The sequence below is a fragment of the Amblyomma americanum genome, chromosome 3 (assembly GCF_052857255.1).
Source record: "Amblyomma americanum isolate KBUSLIRL-KWMA chromosome 3, ASM5285725v1, whole genome shotgun sequence".
NCBI lineage: Eukaryota > Metazoa > Arthropoda > Arachnida > Ixodida > Ixodidae > Amblyomma > Amblyomma americanum.
In genome coordinates this window covers 76,986,262-76,999,803 of record NC_135499.1, presented here as the reverse complement: position 1 = coordinate 76,999,803, position 13,542 = coordinate 76,986,262, and the positions used below count along the sequence as shown (strand labels likewise).

At 47.4% G+C, this 13,542-nt stretch overlaps 1 protein-coding gene across 1 annotated transcript in view; it reads right to left on the bottom strand.

The window, feature by feature from the left end:
- Positions 1–357: 357 nt before the first annotated feature.
- LOC144123079 (acidic mammalian chitinase-like) overlaps positions 358–13,542 on the bottom strand; it is a 56,269-nt gene continuing 43,084 nt past the window's right edge. The window contains exons 5-7 of the mRNA XM_077655983.1: positions 13,175–13,345; positions 2,255–2,374; positions 358–653 (exon numbers count right to left, since the gene is read on the bottom strand). Of these exons, the coding sequence (XP_077512109.1) occupies positions 516–653; positions 2,255–2,374; positions 13,175–13,345 (429 nt within the window). The 3' untranslated portion in view covers positions 358–515. The remainder of the gene's footprint in view (positions 654–2,254; positions 2,375–13,174; positions 13,346–13,542) is intronic.

The following is a 13,542-nucleotide window of genomic DNA, read 5'->3' as shown; positions in this document are numbered from 1 at the left end:
GTAGGGGCTGGTTGTCGAAAAATGTCTAAGCATCTCAGGTCTCTTTTGACGGTTACGAGGTTGAGAGCGCTGAAATGGTCCTTCGTCATGGGAGCGAGGAATAAGCGCGAGAGCGCGAAAACCCGGTTATGAGGTGAAGCAGCTATCACCGTCAAAAATTCGATTACGGGATGCTGTCTTCGTTGTACTTTCCTATTGAGTGCCATTAGGGCTACAGGCATCGCTTCGGATGCACTACGTGCGGCAGAAATTGCTGGTTCCAAATTAGAATCAAGCGCTCCATCCAAATGTAAACATCTTTATTTTCAGAAAATAATCATTATTACATATACTTAAGCGATAAGACTAATTCGCCAGCACGTGAGATGTGTGCCCGTCCACACTGACAAGGTGGGAGCCTTACACGAGTATGGATCAAACACTGTGAGATGCTCATACCTCACCTAGAGAGCAGAGTCAGAAGCAAAACAGCGAGCAGTTTCAAGTCTCCTCTAGAGTCGATAGCATATCTATGTTTACAATACTCCCGAGCCGTATTTCGCGATGGTTTTCTGAAGTGGAAAAGATTCGTTTCCACAAGTACCATCCCAGTCATCGCAGTTCAAACTGAAAGTCATGGTGCCTCCGTAGCCGTTCCTTAGAATCCAAGAAGCCTGCAAACGTGCAAGGAGAACCGCTTGATCAAAATGTCTAAACGATTCATGAAAATAATTCCAATTTCCGAATCCACAGCACTGTGTGCAACATCGGAATTACGAAGCTGGCTTTATTGATGAAACCTGGCCATGCCACCTTCATATGTACATGTGTGGGCTGAAAGGACAACATGCATATAGTCGTGTCTACAGTTCCATAAAAATTAACTTAGGGCTAGGGGCCGATAATAAATGCACATCAATTTAAGCAAGACTGTGACGTAGACAGCCAGTTTGCAGAACAGCCCTAAATACAAGCAGGCTATTTCAACGAGGCTGAAGCCTTAAGCAGGAGGGAGTTATAAATTATGTAAGAATTAAGAATATAAGCTGAACTGTAGAAATCCTTAAATGGGCCAGCTGGTAAGGTTTCTAGTTTCAAAAGAATAAAGCACAGATAGGACACTTCACGAGTGCACGTGACAAACGAGGTAATGCACTGGCACTCTATTTCAATGAAACTTTCGTTAAATTTTCATAAAAATGTTAAAACCTTTAAATGAAAAATTGCGATTTTTTGTGCGTAATTGTAATTTATTGGGTGCTGGTGTGCACTTCCAGCCACACGTACAGGAAGAACACCGTGGCCTTCTCGTACCACTTGAACAAGTATATACTCGTGGCGGATTGAAGTAAGACACGCCAATGTCAATGCAGCAAAGAACAGGCAGTTTATAGAACGAGTGTATTGTTACGTGGCGGCCAGCCGAAGAATGAGACGGGTTCACAGATGGCAATGATATTATTTCAATGACCACTGGCCTAGTGCGAGCACTCCGACCCACCCCACTTCCAGTTTCTTCTTCGTCACAGTATATAAAGGGCAACATAGCAACGGTATTATGACGGAAGGAACAACAGCTATTATTTAAGGGCGAGCGCACAGCGATATGTTGAGGACACATACTGCGATACGATATAGCGGATTGTTTAATAAAAATAACGTATAGAATATGCTGGCTCGTAGTGATAGCTGGTGCGGATGTACAAGGGTTCTTAATTTTTTCAACAGCAGCCGTCAATCTGCTCAGAGCAAAACAGATGTTTTCTGTCCACATACTCCTCTTATCATAACGTACTGCCAAGTGGGCTCATTTTTATTAAACAATAAAGAGAACCGTTGCAGGTGTGGAAAGAAGCGCTCTGGGAATTACAGAAAGTTCTTCCCGAGTATAATTCATTCCATACCACCATATTTCGGAGAAGGCCATATAGAGTGTCTGTGTAACTGGTGCACAGCTTTGCAGCCGTTGTAATGCCGTTGCTAAAACCACGCTTTTGGCGTAGAAAAGGGGAAACAAATCTTAGAAATGCCGAACAAGCCAACTTTGTCTTCCTCTTGAGGATGAGGGCTAAGATTAACGCTCCGCATACGCTCCGCCTTTGCGCTTAGTATTTACATTTATGCAGCCGCCTTCATTCATACTTGTCAAACTCTCAGCTAATAGCTATACTGCTTAATACCATCGTATATGAAGGGGCTAATTTCAGACTGACGCCTACAAGTAGCTACAGTTTCTGATGAGTAAAAACTTGAATACAAAACAAAAAAGACTTACCTTGACCCCCACGCTGTCCTTGTCATCGTAGCTAATCCACAGGGTTCCTTTGTGCATAAATGGAACCTTCGCTTCTTTGTCATACTCATGCTTAGCCCCTTCTCGCAACTCAGTGCACACCTGGAAAGTGATTGACAGTTGAGTTTATAGTTTGTGGGCCACGCAATGTTTTCAAAATAAACCGCATTCGATGAATTTAAGCAGAAGAATTTTTTGCTCGTGAAAAAGAGCGCACATTTTTAACTTTATACAAAACATCCAACAGCAAGAATACATCTACTCAAACAAATAGTGACGAACAATATTGTTCACATCGACGGGCTAAACGTTTGAAAACGCTAAGGGCTAATTAGTCCTCAAGAGCCTATGGCTCTCAACTTGAACAAAAATGGTTGACTAGAAAGCTAGTTTTGTTGTTTGTGTTGCGAAAGTTTTTCGCCAGCTATGTGAACATGAAGATAGCTCTTCACAGCGCATACAATCAAACGCTTTCCCTGGGTTACGCTGCGCAAATGTGCAGCAGCATTCGCTTATTACGTCCCCAATGTGAACGAATGGATCGAAATCTGGAAGGCACCCGTCCGCAAAGTTTCGTTTTCTACGCCTGGAAGGCAATGTAGCACCATTGCAGAGATTGCTGTTAGGAATTAACAGCCAGAAAGCAATCATTTAGAAACAAATCGCCGCAACCGCCTCCAAATAATAAATGAAGTAGGTACAAAAGGAAACCCACTATACAGTACACCTGAGCTGTATGCCCCATACTGCGAAAACTCGTCAAAGATGCGCCGATCAGAAACAGAAGAAAAAAATGACTGTCCTCTTAATGCAGCAATGCATGGTCAGGTTCATCTCATGTCGTACTAAGTGTACGACTGGATATTACGTGTCCACTCCGGAGCACACTCAGAGGACATTGGTCGAAAGTTCTAGGCGAGTGTTTTACCCCGTTTGTTTGCATTTCTGTCTAAATCCATATTTCGAAAGACGATAAGCATGATTTCAGATTGACAAATCATCAGATGAAGCTGGTAATAAAACACTGAATGGGAAGTGCAGCATTGTATTTTTGTTGCAAAAGAATGCGTTTGACGGCCGGCGCCCATGCCTTCAGAAACCATTTTATCACCATATCTGTGAATATATTACATATAAAAATGCGGTGAGCTAAAGCGCATGCACTTCTACCGTATAAAAATTATTTAGGTAGATGAGCGACTCCCTGTATTTCTAATGAGAGTTTCTTAGTGCAGCATCTTCACTTACATAATAAAAGCATGTTGAATAATATCTTTACGGAGAAATACCATTTACATTTAATTACAATTGTTGGAGGTTAGAATGAAGAGTTCCTTGCAGGGAGCACCAACACAGAGAGTCACATTAACCACTTCTTCTTTGTTCGTCCGTCCACGCGAGAGGCCACTTCGTATTCTACTGCCACTTCGTCGTAACATGACTCCCGGCGGCACGAGCGCCGTCTCGGCGCTCGTGCCGCCGGTCGAGACCAGTGGTCGAGAAGCGATGTGGCAGGGCTTGAGGCGCATGACGTGAACAATATCGGTGGGTGGTCCACTTGATGAGGATGCAGGCGTATGAGGAGCAACTTCATACGTGACGTCGGTGACCTGACGCACAACACGATAAGGGCCATTGTAGGGGGCCAGAAGTTTCTCAGTGAGACCGACGCGGCGGCAAGGAGACGACAGAAGAACGAGGGACCCCGGTTCGTAGGTGACTTGGCGATGGTCATTGTCGTACAGAGACTTCTGTGCTTGATGGGACGCTTGGAGCCGACTACGGGCAATTTGGCGAGCGTCTACAGCTTGAATAGGCGGTGACGGGACGGTCATCGGATAGGACATGTGTGTCTGAAGTCAAGACGGCGTGTCTCCCATATAAGAGATAGAACGGAGAGTAACCAGTTGTGTCATGCCGGGAGGTGTTGTAAGCGAACGTCACATAGGGCAAGGTGAGATCCCAGTCTTTGGGGTCGGGAGAGATGTACAGTACTCACGGATTGAAATAGGACATTCGAAGCGCAAGCCTTGCAGTGCCACGCAGGCATGTGCTAAACCACAGGCCGGCTCGTTGGCGACTGGAAGGAACAATTCTGCTTTGTAGATGTTCTCCCCCTCGTGCCATACCACAATGCACCACCTTGGTTCCATGAGCATCTACGGGCGGCGCTCCATGAAGCGACGGCCACGCGCTCCGAATGTCCTATTTCAATCCGTGAGTACTGTACATAGACATGTCTGTTAATGTCCGGTTCAAACGCTCGGTTAGCCCGTTCGCCTGCGGGTGTTATGCTGCGGCAATCTTGCACTTGGTTGAACATGAGCGCAGGATGTCGTCAACAACTCAAGACATGAAATAGCGTCCGCGGACCGTGAGTTATTGACGAGGGGCCCCATGCTTCAGAATAAGATTGTGCAAAAGCAAGTCAGCGACATCAGTCGCGCTGCTCTTAGGCAATGTACGGGTGATAGCGTACCGAGTGGCATAGTCGGCGGCTACTGCGACCCACCTATTTCCGGATTCCGGGGTCGGGAATAGTCCATGGAGGTCAAGCCCTACACTGTAGAACGGCTCCACGGGCACGTCTATAGGGTGCAGAAGACCAGGAAGTGGTGCCGAAGGCTTCTTCCTGCGTTGACAGAGGTCGCAAGTGGTGACGTAATGCTAGACTCTACGGTATAAGCTAGGCCAAAAGGAGCGGCGTCGTATCCGGTCGTAGGTCCTTGCCACACCAAGGGGTTCAACAGCAGGCAGGTCATGGAGTTCTGCGATTATAGAAGCGCGCAGCTGCTGGTTAATGACTAGAAGGAGGGAGGGCCCGTCAGGACGGAAGTTGCGGCGATAGAGGATGTCATTTTTGGTATCGAAGAGCTGCAGGGAGCGCTTCAAGCTTCCACAGCTGAGGCCCTCGATGATGGTTTGCAAATTAGGCCCTTGCACTGCTCCTCGGCGATGTTGTGTAGATCAGAAATGCCAAGCAGGGAAGGGATATCATCAGTGTCACTGAGATCATGTGGCTCGACAGGGTACTGAGACAGGCAGTCATCGTCTTGATGAATTCGTCCAGACTTGTACACAACAGTGCACAAATACTCCTTAAGGCATAGCGCCCAGCGGCCAAGACGCCTGGATGGGTCTTTGAGCGAGGACAGCCAGCAAAAGGCATGTTGGTCTGTGACAACAGAAAAAGCACGCCCGAACAAGTATGGCCTGAATCTAGCTACAGTCCAAACCACGGCGAGGCACTCCCGTTCGGTAATCGAATAATTTCGCTCGGCAGGTGAAAGCAGGCGGCTAGCATACGCAACGACGCGGTCTGGACCCCGGGAGTGTTGCGCGAGCACTGCTCCGATCCCGTGGCCGCAAGCGTTTGTGCGAAGTTCAGTATGGGCCGCGGGATCAAAATGTCCCAGAATCGGTGATGACGTCAGCAGGCGGAGAAGAGTGGAAAACGCATTTTGTTGATCAGGGCCCCAGGTAAAGTTGTTGTCGGTCTTCAGTAGGTCAGTGAGGGGACGAGCGATAAGAGCAAAATTTAGAATAAAATGGAGAAAGTAGGAACACAGACCAAGAAAACTGCGCACGTCCTTCTGGGACTATGGACGAGGAAAGTGTTGCACCACTTCAATTTTAACGGGATCAGGACGTACGCCGGAGGCGTCGCCGAGATGTCCAAGAATGGTGAGTTGCCGGCGGCCGAATTGGCATTTGGGCGAGTTGAGCGGTAGCCCAGCCGTACGAAACACAGTCAGAATACTGCTGAGACGTTCAAGGTGCGAGGCAAAGGTGGGCGAGAAAACAACATCGTCGAGGTAGCACATACACGTAGTCCACTTAAATCCGCGAAGGAGCGAGTCCATCGTCCTTTCGAAGGTAGCTGGTGCGTTACAAAGTCCGAACGGCATGAATTTGAACTGGAATAAACCGTCACTTGTGACAAAAGCTGTTTTTTCGCGGCGATCAAAGGCGATCTGCCAATAACCGGAAGGAAGATCAATGGAAGCAAAGCATTGAGATCCGTAGAGGCAGTCGAGAACGTCATCGATCCTTGGGAGTGGGTACACGTCTCTTCGTATGATGTGGTTCAGGTAGCGGTAATCTACGCCGAAACGCCAACTGCCGTCTTTTTTTTAACAAGGACGACGGGAGAGGCCCAAGGACTGCACGGCGGTTCGATGATGTCCATAGCGAGCATCTTTTCGACCTTAGCGAGCATGTTTTCGACTTCCTTTTGAATCACTTGGCGTTCGGAACTGGACACCCTGTAAAGCTGGGGATGCAAAGGAGAGGCGTCACCGGTGTTGATACGATGCTGTACAATAGTCGTACGCGCTAAAGGGTGGCCATTGAAATCAGATATGTCCTGAAAGCATGCCAGCAAATGGGTAAGCGCCTGTGCTTGGTCTGCAGAGAGATCGGAAGCGACTATATTGGAATAGTGGTCAGGTCTCGGAATGGCTGTGAAATGACCGTCCGAAGAGGGCGATACACAGTTTCTGACTGCGGATGTTACGTATTCTTCAGTCGGGCACAGCGTGGCGAGGCACATGCCTTGAGGAAGCGCCTGGACGTGCGTACTGAAGTTAAGAACAGGTAGACATGCGCTGTTTGCGAAACTGTGACAACTGTGTGTGCAAGGGCAGCATTCATTGTGACGGGTAAATCAAGGTCAGAAGTGATGACATACTGGCCGTTGGGAAGAGGTGGAACAGATTTAAACAATACGTAAATAGTAGCGGCTGCAGGTGGTAAGCGGGTGTAATCGGCAGTACAGAGATGGTGCACAACTGGGGCAGGTGGTTCTAAGAGGAATGGTAGGTTCAAGTCAGCAACACTTGTAGCACAGTCAATAATGACTGCGTGCTCACTAAGGAAATCAATGCCGAGTATAATTTCATGAGCGCAGTGGTTGAGAAAGGTAATAAGCACAGTGGTTTGGCGATCAGAAATCGTCACACGAGCAACACACAGGCCGAGGACTCGGGACGTTGTGCAATCGGAAACTCGAACTACGGCTATAGGAGCAGGCGTCAGTACTTTGCGGAGGCGGCGACATAGGTCGGAACTCATCACAGAAATGTGAGCGCCCGTGTCAACCAGAGCAGAGACGACAACTCCATCGACTTGTCATCATCATGATCATCATCAGCCTTACTACACCCACTGCAGGGCAAAGGCCTCTCCCATGTCTCTCCAATTAACCCTATCCTTTGCCAGCTGCATCCACCCTTTGCCTGCAAACTTCTTAATCTCCTCCGCCCATCTAACCTTCCGCCGCCCCCTGCTACGCTTACTTTCTCTTGGAACCCACTCCGTTACCCTTAAAGACCAGCGGTTATCTTGCCTTCGCATTACATGCCCTGCCCAAGCCCATTTCTTTCTCTTGATTTCGACTAGGATGTCATTAACCCGTGTTTGTTCCCTCACCCACTCTGCCCGCTTCCGATCTCTTAACGTTACACCTATCATTTTTCTTTCCATGGCTCGCTGCGTTGTCCTTAACTTAAGATGAACTCTTTTCGTTAGCCTCCACGTTTCTGCCCCGTAGGTGAGTACCGGTAAGATTATGCTGTTGTACACTTTCCTCTTGAGGGAAATTGGTAAACTGCCACTCATGATCTGCGAGAATTTGCCATATGCGCTCCACCCCATTCTTATCCTTCTAGTTATCTCCCTCTCATGATCTGGATCAGCTGTCACTACCTGCCCTAAGTAGACGTATTCCGGCACAATTTCTAGGCTCTCGCTGCCAATTGTGAACTGTTGTTCCCTTGCTAGGCTGTTGAACATTACCTTGGTTTTCTGCATGTTAATGTTTAGACCCATCGATCTGCTCTGCCTGTCTAACTCGTTGATCATGATTTGCAGTTCACCTCCTGAGTGACTCAGCAAGGCAATGTCATCAGCAAATCTCAGATTATTTAGGTATTCTCCATTTATTTTTATTCCCAACTGTTCCCAATTCAGGCCTCGAAATACCTCCTGCAAACATGCGGTGAACAGCATTGGCGAGATCGTGTCTCCTTGCCTGACGCCCTTCCTTATTGGAATTTTATTGCTGACTTTATGGAGGACTATAGTAGCTGTGCAGTTGCTATATACATCTTCCAGTATTTTGACATAAGGCTCTTCTACCCCCTGATTACGCAATGCCTGTATGACTGCTGAGGTTTCCACTGAGTCGAATGCTTTCTCGTAATCAATGAAAGCTATATATGGAGGTTGGTTATATTCTGCGCATTTCTCTATCACCTGATTGATAGTGTGAATATGATCTATTGTGGAATATCCTTTACGAAAGCCTGCCTGATCATTTGGTTGAATAAAGTCTAACGTTGCCCTGACTCTATTAGCGGTTACCTTAGTAAATACTTTGTAGGCAACGGATAGTAAGCTAATCGGCCTGTAATTTTTCAAGTCCTTGGCGTCTCCCTTCTTATGAATTAAGATAATGTTTGCATTCTTCCAAGCTTCTGGTACAGTCGAGGTCATAAGGCATTGCGTATACAGGGTGGCTAGTTTTTCTAGCACGATGTCTTCTCCATCCTTCAACAGATCTGCTGTTACCTGATCCTCCCCAGCTGCTTTTCCCCTTTTCATTGCTTCTAAGGCTTTCTTTACTTCATCTTTCGTTACTGGCGGGATGACGCATTGCTGTGCACTGCTGTCTTCTCATTAGCGCTCTGATTACATTGGCTACTGTACAGGTCTGTGTAGAACTCTTCGGCTACGTTAACTATCTTATCCATATTGCTAATGACATTGCCCTGCTTGTCTCTTAATGCATACATCTGGTTTTTACCTATGCCTAGTTTCCTCTTCACTGTTTTTAGGCTACCTCCGTTCTTTATAGCGTGCTCGATTGTCTCCATATTAAACTTCCTTATGTCGGCTACCTTGCGCTTATTTATTAACCTTGATAGCTCCGTTAGTTCTATTCTATCCGTAGTGTTAGATGCCTTCATGTTTTGGCGCTTCTTAATCATATCTTTCGTCACCTGAGATAGCTTCCCGGTATCTTTTCGAACTGTCCTACCTCGTACTTCTACTGCGCACTCCGTAATTATTGATGTCAGGTTATCGTGCATTGAATGAACATCAAGATCATCTTCCTCAGTTAAAGCCGAGTATCTGTTTTGCAGCGCTATCCTAAACTCCTGTGCTTTCCCTCTTACGGCTAACTCGTTAATGGTCTTCTTCTTCGCTAGCTTCTTCCATTCCCTCTTCAGGTCTAAGCTAATCCTAGACCTTGCCATTCTATGGTCGCTGCAACGCACCCTTCCGAGGACGGCCACATCCTGAATGATGCCAGGTTTAGCGCATAGTATGAAGTCGATTTCATTTTTAATCTCACTATTGGGGCTCTTCCAGGTCCACTTCCTGTTTTCTCGTTTGCGGAAGAAGGTATTCATGATCCGTAAATTATTTCTATCAGCGAATTCGACTATTAACTCTCCCCTGCTATTTCTAGAGCCTATCCCATAGTCACCTACCGCGTGGTCGTCAGCCTGCTTCTTACCCACCTTCGCATTGAAGTTGCCCATCAGTACAGTGTACTGCGATTTTACTCTATTCATTGCTGATTCTACGTCCTCATAGAAGCTTTCAACGGTCTGGTCATCATGGCTGGATGGGGGTGCGTAGGCCTGCACCACTTTCAGCTTGTACCTCCTATTCAGCCTAATTACTATAGCTGCTACCCTCTCGTTAATACTGTAGAACTCCTCTACGTTGCCGGCTATATCCTTATTAATGAGGAAACCCACACCTAGTTCTCGTCTATCCTCTAACCCGCGATAGCACAGTATGTGTCCGTCCTTTAGTACTGTATACGCCTCTCCTGTCCTCCTAACTTCACTAAGCCCTATCACATCCCATTTAATTCCCGCTAGTTCCTCGAACAGCACTGCTAGGCTAGCCTCACTAGCTAAAGTTCTAGCGTTAAACGTTGCCAGGTTCAGATTCCAATGGCGGCCTGTCCGGAGCCAGAGATTCTTAGCACCCTCCGCTGCGTCACAGGTCTGACCGCCGCCGTGGTCAGTTGCTCTGCAGCCGCTGGGGACTGAGGGCCGAGGGTTAATTGGTTTGATCATAGAAGGTTGTGGCCAAGTACTACACCAGGGTGGCCAAATCCTGCTCTGGTGAGAGAGTACGTTGTCGGTTCTGGTCACCGAGATAAGGCCGCACTCCAGGCCTTGTTATGCAATTCCATCGACACGCGGATTTTTTTTAAAACCCGGTGGAGAATTGCGCGGCACCAGGATTTGAACCCCGGTCCTCTTGCACGCGAGGCGGATGTTCTACCTCTACGCCATCCCTGCATAATCCATCGACTTGTATGGTCAGTAAATTCCACTGGGCACGAGAACTAAACGAGGATTTTGGGGCCGGGTCGTCGGGCGTACGCCACTCGGAGGGATGAGTGGTTGAGGAGTGGCGTAAGCAGTCCGGACAGGATAAAGAGGAGGGAATTCGGGTATTTGGGGGGATGAATAGCGGCGACTGAGTTGAAACCCAAGTTAGCAATTTCCTGTCGCATGACGGCTTGAATAACTGGAAGGGTCAACGGCTGATCGGCCACAGGAGTTGCTAAGGGAGCCGGACCAATTGGTTCAAGTTCACGACGCACAATACGCGTCACGTGCTCAGGTGAGGTCGGCTGGTTTCGAGAACAAAGATCTTGGCAGGAGGAAGACGCAGCCGTGTTGGGCAGGTGTGCGATATGCTGGGTGATCCGTCGGCTTTTGGCGTCCTCGAAGCGGCCACATTCTTTTATGATATCGGCAATCCTGTCGCAGTTTTTGTAGATGAGCAGATTAAAGGCGTCGTCTGCGATGCCCTTGAGCACATGTCCAACTTTGTCAGCCTCGCTCATCTTTGTATCCACTGTGTAGCACAGAGACAACACATCTTGATAACAAGAGACGTAGGATTCTGTGGATGACTGGGCGCAACTGGCAAGATCTCTTTTAGCGGCAAGCTGCCGGCCGAGTGGTTTGTCAAAAAGGTCGTTAAGCTTCTGCTTACAGTCAGCCCAACTTGTCAGTGTCTCTTCGTTGGTATCATACCACTTGAACGCCGTGCCCTTAAGGTAAAAAACTGTTCTCAATCATGAAAGTTTGGTCCCAGCAGTTGTTAGCGCTGCACCGTTCATACCTGCAAAACCAAGTCTCGACTTCGGCGTCATCGTCCCCAGAGACGGGTCCAGGATCACGAGGGTGAGTGAGGACGACGGAGGACATCGATGCTGCCGAATCTTGGGGGGATGCCTCCGTCATTGTCGGCCGTGGCAGGTAGCGTCCGCTGCGTAGTTCCGTCTTGCCACACCTCCAACAAGGATGTTACGGGGAAATACTCTTTACAATTATTTACAAGCGTTGGGGGTTAGAATGAAGAGTTCCTAGCTGGGAGCACCAACACGAACAGAGAGCCACGTTCTCTGCTTCTTCGTTTGTCCTTCCACGCGAGAGGCCACTTCGTCTTCCACTGCCACTTTGTCGTAACACTATCTTTACCATTTTCGTTTTCAAACAACGTTTAAAACGATCTATTCCACTTTCATGCTTCTACTAGAAAAAATCGCGTCACATATTTGTGGCTGTGCAATGTTTCTAAGTTTCAACTATATTTTAAATATACATTAAGCTATTACACTTGAAAGGGCGACAATATAATAGAATTGTTTTTGGGACACCGCCACTAATTTTTCCGAACAGTTTTTCTGAGGTAAGTGGATGCTTTTTGCGGCAGAGTAATATCATGTTGGCTGACGTCAAAATACAGGTGAATCTTGCATATAGGTACCTGACTGCAATCAAAGGTATGTAGCCGGCCGTGAGTAATAGCAATATCTGTCTTTAAAACAACGAAAACACGATTACCGTGACCACTATGGCTCAACACATTTTGCCCAATTCTCGCGCCAATAGGAAACTGCGAGGGGCGGGAAGCGTAAACCGAAGTTCGTCAAATTGCGACACTCCCTGATACACGTGCCACGTGACACAATGTGCCCCGCCCGCGCTGCGGTGTCCTCTCTCCTAACCACTTTGTTGCTAGCCTCGGCCTCTGGTGGCCGTGTTTCCGGCCATTGGAAGCGGCGCCTGAAATCCGTCAGAGAGCTCCTTTTCAAATGGCGTCACGAGAGTTTTTTCTTCTTCCCAGGTGTTTTGAATGTGGAAGAGCGCCGGGTATTTAATTTTCGGTTTTCACAGCAACGTAGCCTCCTCTCTGAGCATAGAGAGGCATCGGTTGTTTTCGTGAGGAATAATCAGTCTTTCTTATTTAGTTTATTTTTCTTTAGTGCCCCTTCAAGGCCTCACAACATACAGGTTATTTTACTCCGAAAGGAGGCTTCTGCAACATCCAAAGTATCATATTCTCACCCAATATAATAACATGATGAGCAGTCTGCCTGTTTACGCGCTAGAGATAACATTGTGCACTTCAAGAGCTAGGAAGTTTATCCGTCAAACCTCACGCTGTATGGCATTCTACTAGTTCATAACCTACCAGCGTACGTATCTGTGGTTCCGAAGCAATACCGTTTTCTCATGTACTGCGGCAGAATTTGGTAAGCGTTTACATTGCTTGGTATTTAGAAAAGATACAACTGCTCTTGTTCAAATGGATAAGGCAAGCATTACGAATTAAATCCAGGCACTTGAGGAAGTGCTTTTCCAGTCAGCGTTAAGTATACAAAAGCACGTTTTTAACTGAGTGTCTCAAAACCAATGCGATTGTACAAAAAGCAAGAAATGCAGCAAAATTTAGCACCCTGCAGCTGACAGCCCAGATGAGATGACGCACTTGTCCGGTATACTCGAATTACGGAATTGCCTAGATTGCAAGAAAAGCAAAAGCCTATGACGTGTTTTGCTCGCTCAATCACGAACTTACATCGGGATAGTCGACAAAGCCTCCTCCCTTTTTTTGTCGTCCTATGGCCAGTGAGCCGACTTGCCAGGAGTCAGGATTTCGTAGCACCCACGAAAGCGCGTATGTCGGAATACCAACCATGATCTTCGCCTTTGGCATGCCCAGTTTCACCCACAGTTGAGCGCTACTTGCCTGCACAGAAAACATGCGCAAGCAATGCCTTAACGCCTACAATTCCTTTATAATAAACTGCACATCTCCAACCGAAAATTTTAATTTTTACCCAACGTTTCGAATCCGACTCGGCTCCTTCATCAGGGGTGACTGAGGGCAGTAGCTAGCGTCTTTTAAGTATGGAGCGGAGGAGGGGGTCAAAGGAACGTCAGCTG